Below are 18,745 nucleotides of genomic sequence, written 5' to 3' on the forward strand. Positions count from 1 at the left end.
TGCAGAGTAGTGAGTGCAGTGAGTGTGCAGAGCAGTGAGTGCAGGTGCAGAGTGGTGTGTGCTGTTGAGTGCAAAGTGCTGTGTATTGGCAATGTAAATGACAATGCCATTTATTTATGATTTAAAGAAAAAAAAAAGAAATGTCATGAGCAATGCCAATTGCTCTACCTTTAATGATGCCGAGACCATTGCATTGCAAATGCTTGTTCTTTTTGTAAGTAATACATAACTGTCATATTGTTCGTGCGGACTAGGGCAGTTTTGCTGAGAAGATGTGCTTGGAATGACTTTAACGCTAGAAATATTGCTAGTAATTCTAGGTGTTTGATGTGGAACAGTTTTTGTTGGGTGGTCCACTTGCCCTGAATTGTGTGGTTTAGGAGAAGGGCTCCCCAGCAGATGAGCGATGCGTCCACTGTTAGCACTATCTGTGGAATTGGTTCTAGGAACGGCCGCCCTCTGGAAAGGTTTTGTGTGTACCACCCCTGCAGAGAGCGATGTGTGCACCTGTCCACCAACACCAGATCTGTAAGTTGACCTTGAGCCTGATTCCACTGACGTGCTAAGCATTCTTGTAAGGGGCGCATCTGAAGTCTTGCATGAGGTACTATGAAAATGTAAGAAGCCATCATTCCTATGAGCTGCATAAACACTCGAGCTGGAAGGGAGTGTTGTGGTTGAAATTTTGTGATGAGGGTTTGCATACTTGCTATCCTGGCTGGATTGGGGTATGCTAGAGCTTTGGATGTGTCTATGGTGGCCCCTAGTGTCATTCCTAGCACTGTCTTTGCTCTCGCACTAGGATATCAATAAATTTTAGTGCGCGAGAGATATCTCTAATACTAATAGTTCATGTAAATATATTGCCTCCATTTCAGATACCTTCATCACAAACCGGTCTGAAAACAACTTTTGATTTACAATGGTCATGTTACACTATTACCCGGATATATAACTAAATAAATATTTATAGGAAGGGCAATCTACTAACTTTTAGCAAAACTGGACCACAGAATATTTAGTTCGTTCAAGTTTTCCAGAAATATTGTTGCTGGGATTCTCTTCTTTAAGAACAAAGCCGTATTTGGACATTACCATAAAAGTCATGCATCACCTTACAAAGCATACTGTGAGGTTGAGCGAAGACTCATTACTCTCAACAGATTTCCTTTAATTATAGCAGTAAGAAGTACCATTTTCAGGGATGAAACTAAGCTGGGTAGCAAAAATACAATACGTCCCTCTGCCAAGAGAAACGAAAAAGTAAAGCAGACATTCAGAGAGAAAACACTTGATGAGAGATACAACTTCAACAAGATTTATTTGTGTATCCTGGGCAAGCCCAGCAATACAGGTTTATTGAGTCTTGGCATTACAAACGCATTTCCCTGGGTAATTACAGTTACCAGCAGAAGTATGATAACTAGGCACATAATTATTGCTATTCAGAAATCAAGGCACACGTCAAAGCTCACAAACATGGAGACAAAGAAGAGCTCTGCATAGAGAGATTTCAAGTACGATAAGTATCCACAGTCTCACCACGGACCCGCTCGCTCTCACTACGATAGCATACCCTGAAGGCTGTTAGGATTCCTTGGGGTCAACCGTGTACATTAGGACAAGAAAAGTCTCCCTTCCACCCAGAACAGTCTGTGATGCTGCAGACAGTAGTGGATTCTTTCTAGCAACACCTCTCCTGCTAAAACATCCCCACACCAATGGTTTTCAGATATTAATCATTTCATTACCATCTATCATGTGTTGTCGTTTTTGAGATGTAGGTATTTTGGGCCTCTGTCTAAAAGATGTAATCTGGCAGTACCTTTCCTAAACCTTCTATCAAAACTGTGCTGATTTCAATGCTTTTCTCTTAATGCCAAAGTACAAATGAAGTTGACTGATGGATTTGAAACAGAATTCCCAAAATATGCCAAAGGCTCAGGGGACCTGGCTAAATCTTACTGTGCAGAGGTGGCCATCTTTCTTACAAATAACAAGACAACAGTTGTGTCGATGTAGGTCACACACAAATATTTCTACTACTATTCAGGACTAACTTCATCTCTCACACCTATTGCACATATCTGGAAAATAAAACCTAGTTTGCTCTAAAACTCTATCAGCAAGCATTTTTGAGCACCAAATTTCTGCTTAGGAAAAACTAATAACCAATAGAGGACTAGTGACATTGGCCTAAAAAGTGATGTTCTGATATTTGAAGGAATCCAGGGCTGCCATTGTCGAGTCATATACTGCCACGTGTGTTCACTGGCTAGCCCATTGACCAATGGTGCTCTAGGGCAGTGCTTTCAGCCTTCTTTGCACTCTAAGCGATAGGTAGTGTTTCCTCTTGCCGTCTTTGGTCTTATTTGTGTACGGTGTTCAGATACAGATCCTCTGTTAGGCGGTCTTCTCGCTTGCTGTTCCCTATAGTTATTAGACTTGGTAATAAACCTGTAGTATGGGGGGGCGGAGCATCAGTTACTTTAGATTAGCGCAGTTTATGACTATTATTACCATTTTATACTATTAAGTAGTGACTGCTGTTAAATGATAGTGAATGCTGTTTAGAGACGTGGACTCTGTATGCTCTTCCACAGTTACAAGCAGGACTTCCCCAGGCTATAGAGAGAGCTCTACACAGGACGTCATCTTGTGTACATGCACATTTCCTTGGTATATTACATGGGTTCAGGACAAGCTTTTTGATGTGCCACCTTCTAAGTGCTCTGTCACAACTTATGTTTTAGGGGTTGTGTTTTCACGTTATTTCATTCTTTTTCCCCAAATAGGCTTTTGAATACCTGTTCTATTGTAGGTCAAATACATTTCATGATGCTTACGGACAATACTTATATTATGAGATGTAAAAATACATTTTAAATTAAGAAATGGTCTTTTATAATTACTACATTTAAATAAAGTTTTGTTTAGAGACAGGTCCCGTGATAGCACAGGTTGTATTTACACTGATCTTCCAGTCTTCTCACTTAAGTTTTAAAGTAGCGTATTGGCACATTATCTGCTGCAGTTTGAAGATAAATTCCTGTGGCGTTCTCACCTAAGGTTCAACGACTGAGTTAGAAGCTCATATCCCTTGGGTTCAGCCTTCCCAGTCTATAGGTTTAAGATTTGTACTCTCATAAGAGAAGAATTCGATTCCTAGCTGTTATTCAGTGTCATGACATCTTAAGTCACAGAGGATAATCTTTCGAAAGGGGCAGGACTACCATGAGAGGGGGACATTAAAGTTAATGACACTCTCTGGAGAGAGAAGAACCTCTGGATCTTGTGAAGATAAATGCTACTTAAAATAACTTATTGATGCTCTCTTTCCAAATGTACTTTTCCAGTCCTCCTAAAATATCTTTTTGTCAAGTTCCAGCAATGGTCCTGTTAAGATTTGCCAAGGACAGTTTTCTAAACATGCATCAATCATGAGAAATAGGAGACTCTAGACGGCCTCTTGTTTACTGCTCTCCCTTGGAACAGGGCACAGGTAGCACTGACATCTGGTCAAGATGGTAAGTTTTAGATTTGTTAAAGCTACACTGAATTCAGTTCTGTGTGAGCGACATCAGAAAAAGCACACGTCTGCAGTATTGATGTTAATAGAGCGCTCAGTTAGTCACCAGCCTCAGGGAGAAAAAACGAATATCAAACAACTGAGAAATGTTTGGGTACAATTATTTGAGAGTAATTCCATCTTTTTACCAATTGTTAGACCAGTAACATTTATTCCTCTCAGTGTCAAACCTCCTGCCCTACTCCAGGCGAAAAAAGAGCCAGCACACAGCTTAGTAACAGACAAGCCATGTTGCTGAACCACACTAGGAGGCCACCAAGGCCTTGTGTTCACCATAAAGGGAAAGTAAGTGCGTGTGTGTGTTTGTTCCTAAGGGTTTGAGGATGCTGTTTATCATTCAGTCCTCAAATTAGAGTAACAGGGAATGGACCATATATTCAAATATTTATGATTTACAGCCATAGTCAAGTATTTTTGGGTTTACAATGTATCAGTGTGGTAATAGATTTTGTCACACAAGAGGGCACCTGATCGGTTATTGCGCTGTGTTCATCCTACTGTTGTCACTAACTCACGGAGCGCTTTGGTCACTTTCATTTTGACTGGTATAGGGGCATGTTTCGTTTAGTGCTTCACTGGTTTACGCATAGGTATTCTGTCTCTTGCTTGTGTTACTGCAGCTTAGACATCACACTTCGCCTATATCCCATCCCACTGTGTTTAGGAGAGCCGATCTGTAGCACTTCATCCTTCATGCCATGGTTCACGTGTTTCTGGGAACGGGTATCTTTCTCAACCCCCTTCCATTATGCTCCATCACTGAAGGACAGCATCTGTCGACCACAGATCGACTGTCCTTGAACACAGCCTCAGCAACTGGGCTTGTATTTAGAGACCGAGCTTCTTTTTAAGGGTGAGCTACAATGTTCCCCTCTTCATTGTAGACCGCGAATGGGAAACTTGCACATTCCACCCATTACATAGAGCCTATTTTTACTTGCCTTGCAGTCCTCAGAGACAAACCAGGTAGCCAACTCCCTTTAAAAGCAAACTGATGATGCTTCAGTGGCTCGCTCTAATCACCATGTCATCCGGCAAGCAATCTTTACAGGCGCTGAACACCCCCCGCTACATCTGATGGCTTATGTATCAAGCTTCCATTTCAGTCTTTCGGTATTTAAGGCTAGAGCTTCTGCTTCTCCTTTGGGCATTTGTTTGCTGTCAGGGATTGCGCTCTTGCTTCCAGCTAATGACCTTTAATACAGAGCCCATCACTGTCACTTTCACACCACCCCAAATCATTTCTGAACACCACCCAACCGTGCCGACCTTTACACCTAATAAGGGACACCACGTTCGCATTTTAAGCTAGCCCCACACTATCAATACTTTGGTTCTAAAATTGCTTTATCACTCAAATGTTTAATGTTCAGTATTGTTCACAATGATCAACACAGATAAATGAGGTAATTGTGAAGCTGTATCCCACATTAAGCCGTCTCTAAATTGCACAGAATCTTCATGGGTCCGGGCACGTCACTCTACCTTCAGCTCACAGTAGCGTCTGAAAATGTCCTTGTTGAGAGAATATGTTCCGCAGCGTAATCCCACTCGGCTTGTGACCATGCTGTCGATTGGGCCACGGGTATGGTTAGCAGGACAATGGGAGATGGCACAGTTGTGCAGGTCATTATTCCACCAGAAAAAGACTTCACCGAGCTACAGGTAGGCTCCTTACGCAAGCCTGGAACCAAACTGGCCTAAGAGGAGCTGGGAAAACTAAACGGGATCTTAGCAGCGAATTCACTTTAACTAAATCTTACCATAAAAGGAAGGAGATAATGCCTTCAGATTCAGTGGCGTGGCCAAGGCATTTGACTAATCTCCGATTGAATTTGGCTCGCTTTGCTTCAAACCTGAGCTTGTGAAGGGATGGCCTTTGCCTAACCCCATCTTGTAGCCCTGAACCTGGCTCTAGGCATAGGCATTGAGGCACACAAGAATAATGCTAAATTTAATATTAAACTTTCTGTGATCAAAGGTGGGTCTCTGGAGGACACTCTTGCGCCAGCATCTTTATGGCTAAAAACACCAATGAGATTCAAAGTCCAAAGGAAGGTCTGGTCTGTTTTGAAGGGGGCGGGAGGAATCCAGGCGCTGCTTCTCCTTCAATGTCCTGAGCCAGCACATTCGTAAGCTTCTGAACGTACTTTAGTACACAAAGGGTCTAGATTACAGCATTTAAATTGCACATTGAAGCTGCATGATAACAAGGAGACCAAGTTTCCCAACCAGTAAACCTATCCTGCAAAAAGCTTGAAAAAGGAGTAAAAACATGAATGCACTACAGTAAACCCTTCCAGTACAAAAAAAGCACTAAACAAGAAAAAAAGGGTTATACATGCTTTCATTGCAAAGCCCTGGAATAGTTGCTGACCAGAAGAGTTAAGGGCGTTCCTGAACAATGCTGTACCAGGTACTTTCTGCGACACACCCTTCTCTTTTCCACATTTCTAGATGATTCCAGTCTTAGGCAAACATCCAAACCATACAGTTCTGCAGAGAAAGGTGGCCCAAAGCCTTCTGACGACTGCCGCACAAAGAGATTGCTAACAAAGTCCCAAACTTGCACCTTGCCTTGCCAAGGTTTTCTGCACCAGTAAATGTTCAGTGTTAGAAGAAGGCACTAAAGCAGAACACACTTTTTGGGGTTTTTCTTTATCACAGGGTTCATAAAGGCACGTACAGCTTCAGCAAACACCTCCCGCACCCCCTGCTGGTTCAGCGCAGAGCACTCCAAATACTTCACTGCTCCAATCTGCCTGGCAAGAGAGTGCCCTTGTTGGGGAGTGGTTGGTGCCAGGTTTTGTTCCTTTAGCTTCTTTACTGTATCTGGGTCACTTCGGAGATCACTCTTGGTTCCCACTAGTAGGATGGGTACATTCGGGCAGTGGTGGGAGACCTCTGGGTGCCACTTGTGACGGACATTAGCGTGGGATGATGGGCTACCAATGGAGAAGCAGATTACAAAGACGTTGGTCTGAGGGTAGGAGAGGGTGCGGAGACGGTCATACTCCTCTTGACCTGCAGTGTCCCAAAGATTCAGGCTGACAGTCCGCCCATCAACAGTCATCTGGGCGCTGTAGTTGTCGAAGACGGTGGGGATGTATTCCTCCGGGAAAGCATTGGTCGTGTAGCTGATGAGCAGGCAGGTCTTCCCAACAGCTCCATCTCCTACCACGACACACTTGATCGTCTGCATTCTTCATCAAGGCACAGAGGTCACCTGAGCAGTACCTAGTAGGCAAAAAGTCAGGTTTAGACACAGGTATCAAATTGCATCACTAAAACGACATAGGCTGGCAAACTCTACAATGTGACAGTTGTGGTAATATATTGTCAGGTCAATGTAAGCATAGCCTGATATCCTGTAAGCCATCCTTCACCACTGCAGATGTCATAAGGCTCTGAGGGGAGGGAGGGAGGCGAAGGGAGCCATGACAAGACAAATATCCACCTTGAAGACGATGGAGAAATTGGTCACAGTATACAGAAAGTCTACTAAACAGTTAAAGATTGCAGAAAGCTGATAAAGGTTCATGCAGCGGGAGCAGCCACAGGGACCGGCTTACACAGGCCATCAAAGATGTCAGATGATATGCACTGTAACTGTGAGTGATTCACACAATCACCATGAAGTGGACATACACCATGTGTTTGGCATTTTATATATTCAATCATTTGTCAGTCCACTTGTGAATTTCTATAAGCTCTCACGTGTGGTCTAGCTTGGTGTCCTTTCTTCCTGAGTTACACAGCCACGGAGGCTGTGCTCTTTGTGAACATTCTTGTGGACGATTTGAGGCCCAATGGGAAGACTTTGAATTGATAGTGACGACTGGCCACTTCAAATCTAAGACCTCTTTGTGCTTGGGGCAAATGGGAATATGAAAATACGTTTCTACAATAGACCTACATAATGCATAATATCCTTTTAGAATGAGCTGGGAGATGTCTGTAAAGTAACAAAGGAAAATGTCTCCTTCTGGAGAAATTCATTCAACTAAAGAAGATTGAAGATTAGCCTTTATTCCCAGATTACTTCTTGGGTGAGGAAAAAGCGTAAATAGAAACCTACATTTTGTTGGGAACAATGGGACCAATTCTATTGCTATCTTCTTTAACTCTCCCTGCTTTTAACAGGCCTAAAGTTTTGATGGGTTTGCCAGATGGGAGAGTTGGTTACAGTTTCTGAACGAACTCTAGAGAATGGCCATACTGAACCAGATCCAGAACCAAGCTGTCAATGTACTTTTTTCCCACTGGTTGAAGTAATAAGAGATCTTCCCACGACAGGTTTGTCTGGAGTAGGCTTCTCCAACATGTAGCTCATGAGATACCGGGAGCATTTGTGCGTGCAGTCCAGCTACTACAGTAGAACCTCTTGCTTGGTGGAATTCATGTGTGTAAACCAGAACAGACCGGGTGTACTCAAGATGAAAAATGTGTGTATTTTCAAAACTCACAAGCTGTTTGGAGAAAAATAACAGGTATTCCAAATTATGTTTAAACTGATGTTTGAGTAATAAACCATGTGGCATTAAGGGGACTTAATACTAATGTTATAACTAGAGGCACTGCAGCTATGGCTGTTATGCATTACAAATGGTGTGCCCAACAAAAAAAAGAATGTGTCCTTATGTAACATAACTGGCGCTCATGTAGAGCGCTTTGATACCCGATACCTCCGGGTCAAGTTCGCGCCATATAAAACTCCTACATTTTTTTGGGAAGTATTGCACATTGACAAAGCATTTCTACATTATTTCTGCCTGATGCACTGCTAAGGTGATCCCGGCTAGTAATCTTGCATACGAAGGCCAAAACTTTAATCTCGTCTGAGGGGATCGCTGCTAGTAATCTTGCATACGACGACCACAAATGTAATCTAGTCTGAGGTGATCGGTGCTGGTAATCCTGCATACAACGACCACAAATGTAATGTAGTCTGAGGTGATCCCTGCTAGTAATCTTGCGTATGATGGCCACAATTGTAATCTAGTCTGAGGTGATCGCTGCTAGTAATCCTGCATACGAGGACCACAAATGTAATCTAGTCTAACGTGATCCCTGCTAGTAATCTTGCGTATGATGGCCACAATTGTAATCTCGTCTGAGGTGATCGCTGCTAGTAATCCTGCATACGACGACCACAAATGTAATCTAGTCTAACGTGATCCCTGCTAGTAATCTTGCGTATGATGGCCACAATTGTAATCTAGTCTGAGGTGATCGCTGCTAGTAATCCTGCATACGACGACCACAAATGTAATCTAGTCTAACGTGATCCCTGCTAGTAATCTTGCGTATGATGGCCACAAATGTAATCTAGTCCGAGGTAATCCCTGCTAGTAATCTTGCATACAACGACCACAAATGTAATCTCGTCTGAGGTGATCGCTGCTGGTAATCCTGCATACGACGACCACAAATGTAATCTCGTCTAACGTGATCCCTGCTAGTAATCTTGCGTATGATGGCCACAAATGTAATCTAGTCCGAGGTGATCCCTGCTAGTAATCTTGCATACAACGACCACAAATGTAATCTCGTCTAACGTGATCCCTGCTAGTAATCTTGCGTATGATGGCCACAAATGTAATCTCGTCTAACGTGATCCCTGCTAGTAATCTTGCGTATGATGGCCACAAATGTAATCTAGTCCGAGGTGATCCCTGCTAGTAATCTTGCATACAACGACCACAAATGTAATCTCGTCTAACGTGATCCCTGCTAGTAATCCTGCATACGACGACCACAAATGTAATCTAGTCTAACGTGATCCCTGCTAGTAATCTTGCGTATGATGGCCACAATTGTAATCTAGTCTGAGGTGATCGCTGCTAGTAATCCTGCATACGACGACCACAAATGTAATCTCGAACGTGATCCCTGCTAGTAATCTTGCGTATGATGGCCACAAATGTAATCTAGTCCGAGGTGATCCCTGCTAGTAATCTTGCATACAACGACTACAAATGTAATCTCGTCTGAGGTGATCACTGCTGGTAATCCTGCATACGACGACCACAAATGTAATCTCGTCTGAGGTGATCGCTGCTGGCAATCCTGCATACGACGACCACAAATGTAATCTAGTCTAACGTGATCCCTGCTAGTAATCTTGCGTATGATGGCCACAATTGTAATCTAGTCTGAGGTGATCGCTGCTAGTAATCCTGCATACGACGACCACAAATGTAATCTAGTCTAACGTGATCCCTGCTAGTAATCTTGCGTATGATGGCCACAAATGTAATCTAGTCCGAGGTGATCCCTGCTAGTAATCTTGCATACAACGACCACAAATGTAATCTCGTCTGAGGGGATCGCTGCTAGTAATCTTGCATACAACGACCACAAATGTAATCTCGTCTCACGTGATCCCTGCTAGTAATCTTGCGTATGATGGCCACAATTGTAATCTAGTCTGAGGTGATCGCTGCTAGTAATCCTGCATACGACGACCACAAATGTAATCTAGTCTAACGTGATCCCTGCTAGTAATCTTGCGTATGATGGCCACAAATGTAATCTAGTCCGAGGTGATCCCTGCTAGTAATCTTGCATACAACGACCACAAATGTAATCTCGTCTGAGGGGATCGCTGCTAGTAATCTTGCATACGAAGGCCACAAATATAATCTAGTCTGAGGTGATCGCTGCCAGTAATCTTGCATACAACGACCACAAATGTAATCTCGTCTGAGGGGATCGCTGCTAGTAATCTTGCGTATGATGGCCACAAATGTAATCTCGTCTGAGGGGATCGCTGCTAGTAATCTTGCGTATGATGGCCACAAATATAATCTAGTCTGAGGTGATCGCTGCCAGTAATCTTGCATACAACGACCACAAATGTAATCTAGTCTAACGTGATCCCTGCTAGTAATCCTGCATACGACGACCACAAATGTAATCTAGTCTGAGGTGATCGGTGCTGGTAATCCTGCATACAACGACCACAAATGTAATGTAGTCTGAGGTGATCCCTGCTAGTAATCTTGCGTATGATGGCCACAAATGTAATCTAGTCCGAGGTGATCCCTGCTAGTAATCTTGCATACAACGACCACAAATGTAATCTCGTCTAACGTGATCCCTGCTAGTAATCCTGCATACGACGACCACAAATGTAATCTAGTCTAACGTGATCCCTGCTAGTAATCTTGCGTATGATGGCCACAAATGTAATCTAGTCCGAGGTGATCCCTGCTAGTAATCTTGCATACAACGACCACAAATGTAATCTCGTCTGAGGTGATCGCTGCTGAATCCTGCATACGACGACCACAAATGTAATCTCGTCTGAGGTGATCGCTGCTAGTAATCCTGCATACGACGACCACAAATGTAATCTCGAACGTGATCCCTGCTAGTAATCTTGCGTATGATGGCCACAAATGTAATCTAGTCCGAGGTGATCCCTGCTAGTAATCTTGCATACAACGACTACAAATGTAATCTCGTCTGAGGTGATCACTGCTGGTAATCCTGCATACGACGACCACAAATGTAATCTCGTCTGAGGTGATCGCTGCTGGCAATCCTGCATACGACGACCACAAATGTAATCTAGTCTAACGTGATCCCTGCTAGTAATCTTGCGTATGATGGCCACAATTGTAATCTAGTCTGAGGTGATCGCTGCTAGTAATCCTGCATACGACGACCACAAATGTAATCTAGTCTAACGTGATCCCTGCTAGTAATCTTGCGTATGATGGCCACAAATGTAATCTAGTCCGAGGTGATCCCTGCTAGTAATCTTGCATACAACGACCACAAATGTAATCTCGTCTGAGGGGATCGCTGCTAGTAATCTTGCATACAACGACCACAAATGTAATCTCGTCTCACGTGATCCCTGCTAGTAATCTTGCGTATGATGGCCACAATTGTAATCTAGTCTGAGGTGATCGCTGCTAGTAATCCTGCATACGACGACCACAAATGTAATCTAGTCTAACGTGATCCCTGCTAGTAATCTTGCGTATAATGGCCACAAATGTAATCTAGTCCGAGGTGATCCCTGCTAGTAATCTTGCATACAACGACCACAAATGTAATCTCGTCTGAGGGGATCGCTGCTAGTAATCTTGCATACGAAGACCACAAATATAATCTAGTCTGAGGTGATCGCTGCCAGTAATCTTGCATACAACGACCACAAATGTAATCTCGTCTGAGGGGATCTGTGCTAGTAATCTTGCGTATGATGGCCACAAATGTAATCTCGTCTGAGGGGATCGCTGCTAGTAATCTTGCGTATGATGGCCACAAATATAATCTAGTCTGAGGTGATCGCTGCCAGTAATCTTGCATACAACGACCACAAATGTAATCTAGTCTAACGTGATCCCTGCTAGTAATCTTGCGTATGATGGCCACAATTGTAATCTAGTCTGAGGTGATCGCTGCTAGTAATCCTGCATACGACGACCACAAATGTAATCTAGTCTGAGGTGATCGCTGCTAGTAATCTTGCATACAACGACCACAAATGTAATGTAGTCTGAGGTGATCCCTGCTAGTAATCCTGCATACGATGACCACAAATGTAATCTAGTCCGAGGTGATCCCTGCTGGTAATCCTGCATACAACGACCACAAATGTAATGTAGTCTGAGGTGATCCCTGCTAGTAATCCTGCATACGACGACCACAAATGTAATCTCGTCTGAGGTGATCGGTGCTGGTAATCCTGCATACAACGACCACAAATGTAATGTAGTCTGAGGTGATCCCTGCTAGTAATCTTGCGTATCATGGCCACAAATGTAATCTCTTCTGAGGTGATCCCTGCTAGTAATCTTGCGTATGATGGCCACAAATGTAATCTCGTCTGAGGTGATCCCTGCTAGTAATCTTGCGTATGATGGCCACAAATGTAATCTCGTCTGAGGTGATCCCTGCTAGTAATCTTGCGTAGGATGGCCACAAATGTAATCTTGTCTGAGGTTATCGCTGCTAATAATCTTGCATACGACGACCACAAATGTAATGTAGTCTGAGGTGATCCCTGCTAGTAATCTTGCTTATGATGGCCACAAATGTAATCTTGTCTGAGGGGATCGCTGCTAGTAATCTTGCGTATGATGGCCACAAATGTAATCTCGTCTGAGGTGATCGCTGCTAGTAATCTTGCATATGACCACAAATGTAATCTAGTCCGAGGTGATCCCTGCTAGTAATCTTGCGTATGATGGCCACAAATGTAATCTAGTCCGAGGTGATCCCTGCTAGTAAGACGTTGCTTTTGGGCTATCTGACCCTTACTGTACAAAACCCAACGAAATTGGATTGTCTCTTCATAAAATAAACGGACAAACCTGATTCTAAATTGGAATCTTCTCCGGATGGAATAACAGTCATTTGACCTAAATTAAGAAGAGCTTACTCCAATTTGCCCTGAAGAAGTCCGTGGAGGACGAAACGCGTTGGCTACTGGATTGAAGAAATGAATAAAGATTTAAAACTTCAAAAAAACATCTGAAGATTCTGCTATTCAACTCACTTAATAACTTTTGATTGTTGTGAAATGGTTATTAATGTAACAGATCTCTAAAATATTGACGTGTGTGCTGGATCAATTGCTAAAAAAATTGTTTGTTAGAACAAGTTTCTTGTTTTGGGAGATCTAGGGAAAGGAATCTCCGATCCGTGTCACCACATAACAAACTGGGCACTATACAGGATAGGTGCAATCGTGCTGGAAACCCCATTTCCCATCCTTTTGCAGTTGAATGGGAACCACTAAATCTTGAATGTCTCTGCATCTGTGACCGGATCCTGTCAACTGCTGGCGATTTGTTTGGTCAGTATCCACACTCAAAACATTTCCTACTTATGAGTGATATTAGAAAAACAACACCGTCAAAGTGGCAAAACACAACCCTTCTATATTCAGTAAATCTGAAAGTTTAAGGTGATCACTGACCCACCGCAATAAAAGTACTGTAAAGTTAGGTTAGGTATTTGTGAATTCTTCACTCCCACCCTTTGTATAGTCAAGGCGTGCGGCTGGACTCTGGTGCCATATGTAGTGATGGGATTATCGTTCCCCTGAGTCAATAATCAAAGGAGTCTGGTGACGTTGCATTTGGTTCCGCGTCCTATTGTTTGATTGGTGGCAGCACGAGTAGAATGATGAACTGTGAGAGATGCATTACATTGGGAAGTGGCTGCTAGATGGGGTTCTAGGTCTCTATGGAGTCGCTACCGTTCTACTGTCCATCGACGCCTACGCTGAACGTCCTTGCCATCTGTTTAGTTCTGCTGGGGTGTACTGTTGCCCACTGCTTGACTTCAGGTGGTTGTTAATTTTGTGACATCTTTCCCTATTATGTCGCATTAATGCCATTAATGCCACAATGCAAAGACCGATGTGGATATATGTATGCGTATGTACAGATGAGGGGCCATAGTCTACACAAATATACAGCTTGGAGCCATGTTGTTCTCATGACCGTGCCAGGAGTGGTCTCTAAAGCGGTCTGTGGGCAGTTGAGTTAGTGTTGTGAGCTGTTGAACCCGATTACAGTTGTTTACGCCTAACATAATACCCCTCTTGCCAGGTCAAGTATCTGCTCATAATCAGAGATCAGATGTGGATGGATTCAGATTTCAACTATCTGGCAAGAAAATAAAATGTTACCTACCCACTCCAAAGAGCACGACACCAAGATCTAAGTTACAGCAAGTTCCACTTCATTCTTGGGCAGCAGCGGTGTGATCACATTCTACAAGGAAGCCGTGCATTCCCAGTCCTTCGCCTGAACACAACATGGAATCTCGCTGAGAGTGCCAACTCCCAAGGAGCAGATCTGCTGTCCTGTCACAGCATCTGGAAATGTGAAGAGAAAGGACATGCATAAAAACATGATCTAAGGAGAAAAGAAACAGAGCAAATATGCCAAAGAAAGGCTTATAGTATACGCTGTGCGAATGGCATCTTTCAGAAGGTATTTAAGAAGTCAACGTGCATCTGTGTAAAGTCTCAACACTCTGGGCAAAGCATGAGCCTTAGGAAGAAACAAAAATGGCAAGAGTTATGTTTAATCCTCTCCATATTCATCTTCCTCAATACTAAGCTCTCTCCACTCACCATTACTTGTTTCTCCATCTACTCCCCTAGACTTAGCCGCTTATCTCGATCCACTCCTCACAGGCTTTACCTCCAGGGTCCATCCACGAAAACAAGGATTTACTTTTGGCCCCCAGCACTTCCACAAAAACACACTCCATTGTTCCACCACAGGGCCCTCAGTTCCTTCCACTTCTACCATACTTCACCACTCTGCTCTCTCTGCCTTTTCCAAAATTGACTGCATTCTTCTCTGCAGTGCTTCTGCGCTAGCCCCATAACTTCCCTCCAATCCCACAAGGTTTTTGCCCTCATCTCCAAATACTCCTCCAACACAGGTTCCTCCTCTTATACATTTGCTCCTCCATTACTCCCAAACGTAACCCATCAGCTCTCTCTAGCACCACAACACTACAAGCATCATTTCCCAGAACTCCTACAAGACTTTTCCCATTAACTACTAAATCACAGCACCCTTAGCTCAGATCACACACCACATGCTTGACCCACCTGCTGCCCCACTTCACTCCCTCACATAGAGTTTAACATGTATCTCTCTTCAGCTAATGCACACGCGGCTACTCAGCTCTACCCACTCTTTCTACACCGGCCCCTGATCCATCCACTACTCCAGGACGTGACCCCTCAGTTACCTCCACTGTTTCTATTTGGTGCATCAACTCCCTCTACTCCTCCTGTACTTTAACCCCTACAATTCGCCTCCATCTCACTGCATTTCTCCATCACTCACCCTAAAGCTTCCTCCACAAATTCAATCTGCATTACATTGGCCACCATCGTTCCTGCCACATTCACTCCGGCCATTTTCTTCACTCATCTCTAACAGGATGGCGATGTCCAGTCATCAAATTACTCCAAGTGGGTTATTTGCAAGAACAGAACTGGTTTGGAGGAAGATCACAATCTTGTCTGTTTAACCAATCCGAGGTCTCTTGTCAAAAAAGAATAATTCCGTCCCCCAGCACCCAAGGCACAAGTGCTAAACAGGATCAAATGTTCTGTCCATCGCTCAATTTTTGGGAAGCATCAGATCTAAATCTTATGGAACGGACTTGGATGGCATTGGTGTTGATGGTAGCCAAGTGATAATATTGCACGTTTGTGGGGTCAGAGCAAACACCACAACTGAGACTGGAAATTAGTTATGGATTGGTGCATGCCGGCGAGAAAGTGTTATATATGGGGAGAGGCTGTCCCCAAAAATCGGCGAAGATATGAGGAAAGTGGAATGATCATAGAGGAATCCCTGTACATCTCTTGTTGGGACTGGTGCTGAACTATTGCTTGCTACTGAACTTGATTCAAATGTGGCCACTGGATGTGCGGGGGAGGAGGTGGGAAGAAACACAGAGGCAGTTATTAGATGACGGAAAAATGGTTCTGTCAGCCCAGTTTATTACACGTATAAACAAACAACGGTCCAAGACCCAATTTTTACCTAAATGAAAAATCAAAAATGTTTAGCAGCTCAAGGTGTGCATAAAATTCACAACCCAATCACAAATAAATGAAAAAACAAGAGAATAGGCAACAATAATAAATTCAAGCTTTTTATGCATTTAATCCATGCTTGGAGTTCGAGATATTATCTACAGTTTTTACATTTTATATACAATGCCCCGTATCAAGAGCGTGCAGTAAAAGAAAAGAAAGTGTCAAAGGGCGTGATGGTGATGAGGTGAAAGAAGGACAGAAATCACACAGAGTGTAAAAAGGTCATTCCGTCTTATTCAAAAGAGACAGTCAACAAAGGACTAGAGCAATGAAACCTGGCCACATTAATAGGTCAAATGTACAGTCCTTAATAATGTTCATAGGACATTAGATGTATGAATGACTGCACTTAAGGGAAAACAACATTAGTGGTCCAGGTATTCTTAATTGGGTGGCGACGTTTCGACTCGTCTTGCGGCCTTGCGGTTAGTTATTCCTGGGCCATGCGAGTCTTCTTCAGGACAGGTATGACGGGGCAAGGGATCAAATAGATGACCCTACATAGAATACAAATATGAATGAGGATTGTTGCCTATACTATATTGAAACCTAGGAGAGGGTTCAAAAATTGGCTTACCCTTCACAAGTTGGGGTGGGCGTAGTATCCCCAAGTTAACTCAGTCTTTACAATTTGATGTAGGTATTGTAGAGGTCCTCTGAAAAAATCAAAGAGGAACCTATACTCAGTTTATTACACAACAGTGTGTTATTTTCTTTATGCCTTATCATTTTAATGTTTGCAAAAAAAGAATTACAAAAAGATAAAATGTCCGGCCCATCAAACTGAACTTTTCCATCGTATCAGTCAGCTACCATTAATGCCGGCAAGGTTCAAGAGCCAGAGAGAGAACATCCCACTCACAATAACGATCTTCAAGTACATATATTTATATCCAAATCATGCTTAAAAAAGCATTGACAAAACAAACATTACATCTCATTCTCGTCAACCTGAGACTAAATGTTGATGTATATCATGATGAAGAAAGACGGTGTAACCACACACAACCATTAAGCAATTGTTATGACCGGATTCTCAGGAACATGGCGAACATCCTCAGACAGGCATCCTGCGAATCCTCATTTGTACATCACAGAATATTCAACCATACACAGAACCAGAGATGGCCTTACAACTATCCACAACTCTTCCAAACGTATCCCTACAAGCAACACCCTTGATCTAGTCCTCACCTGTATGGCCTTATTTACCTGCCACATATACCAACTGGACAGAAATGAGCAGACTCACTCTTCATTACACACCACCACTAACCACATCCAAGTTAAACTCTAAAAACAGTCCAGCTCACTCAAAGAACTTCACACTGAAACATTTGTGGAAAATGCTCTTCTCTATAGTAACAGCTGCTCCTACTTTTGGGTCCAACCCACCCTCCAGCCATCAAACTTTGATTGAATATATCCTCAAAGGTCCTGGGCTTGGTAATAGGACCCTTCCATGTTTCTCCTTCCATATTTTTACCCAACATCAATTCATAAAGAAACCTTGTCATCTCAAGGCCGGCCGGCCCTCCAGCTCAAGTACAACTAATCATCAATCAGGAATTATAAAGTGCAGCAAATCACCCGTGAGTGTGTCAAGGTGTTTGACTTGCTAGCTGCTTAGTTGAGAAAGCCGTGAAAAATGAGGCAAATGCATTTCAGATAAGTGGGGTAGAGGAAGGAGAAAATAGAAAAAACAAGGCAAAAGACGCAGAAAGCACTCAGAAAAATGGGGAGGAAGCACAGCGGTGCAGAAGCAAAGGAGAGCTGGGCCTGGGAACCAAAAGATTCATCCTCACCTGACATCATTCAACAAATCTTAAGGAAAATCCAGCTATATTCCACATCTGGTTAGACTCATTGGCCTATGTCAGTTTAACAAAACAAATCTCACCGTAGTCCCTTGGTATTCGGAATACCATTCGAGGCAGGATGAACAGAGGCATGCCTAGCCTCCATACATTAAAATCGGTGCTTGTAATCTGTAGGACATTCAAAGCAAGCTCTTCACTTCAATCCTCGGTGAGCTCCTGATACTAGTATAGAGTCTTTGTGGTACACTCGAGGGAACATTAAAAAGGCCGTTGGATTTCCCCACAATACCAGCCACTTGCATGGCTATTTTAGAAGGTCGCAAAAGTACTCGACCGAAGAAACTACAAACCATCAAACATTCTGATGCAGGGACCATCTAAAGCTATGAAGGACCCATCTCAAGCTATGAAGGGCCCACCTCAAGCTATGAAGGGCCCACCTCAAGCTATGAAGGGCCCACCTCAAGCTATGAAGGGCCCATCTCAAGCTATGAAGGGCCCATCTCAAGCTATGAAGGGCCCATCTCAAGCTATGAAGGGCCCATCTCAAGCTATGAAGGGCCCATCTCAAGCTATGAAGGGCCCATCTCAAGCTATGAAGGGCCCATCTCAAGCTATGAAGGGCCCATCTCAAGCTATGAAGGGCCCTAGCACATGAAGACGGAGAGGTTAGTTGAAAATCAGCCACCTTTCAGTGGACGGAAGCCAGAAATGTTTATCTGGGCGAACTTATGT

The 18,745-nt window shown here is 43.3% G+C and overlaps 1 protein-coding gene across 2 annotated transcripts in view; it reads right to left on the bottom strand.

Moving 5' to 3' along the window:
- Positions 1-1,318: 1,318 nt before the first annotated feature.
- LOC147663818 (rho-related GTP-binding protein RhoG-like) overlaps positions 1,319-18,745 on the bottom strand; it is a 35,955-nt gene continuing 18,528 nt past the window's right edge. Inside the window, exons 2-3 of one of the 2 annotated variants that reach the window (XR_015305217.1) lie at positions 14,251-14,435; positions 1,319-6,826 (exon numbers count right to left, since the gene is read on the bottom strand). Coding sequence is in view for 1 of the 2 variants with exons in the window: in XM_086950188.1 (XP_086806314.1) it covers positions 6,216-6,791 (576 nt within the window). In the remaining variant the exon portion in view is untranslated. Of the gene's footprint in view, positions 6,827-14,250; positions 14,436-18,745 lie in introns of those variants that run through there. The other variant, XM_086950188.1, reaches the window with a different exon arrangement.

Source organism: Lissotriton vulgaris, unplaced genomic scaffold (assembly GCF_964263255.1).
Source record: "Lissotriton vulgaris unplaced genomic scaffold, aLisVul1.2 SCAFFOLD_220, whole genome shotgun sequence".
Taxonomy (NCBI): Eukaryota; Metazoa; Chordata; class Amphibia; order Caudata; family Salamandridae; genus Lissotriton; species Lissotriton vulgaris.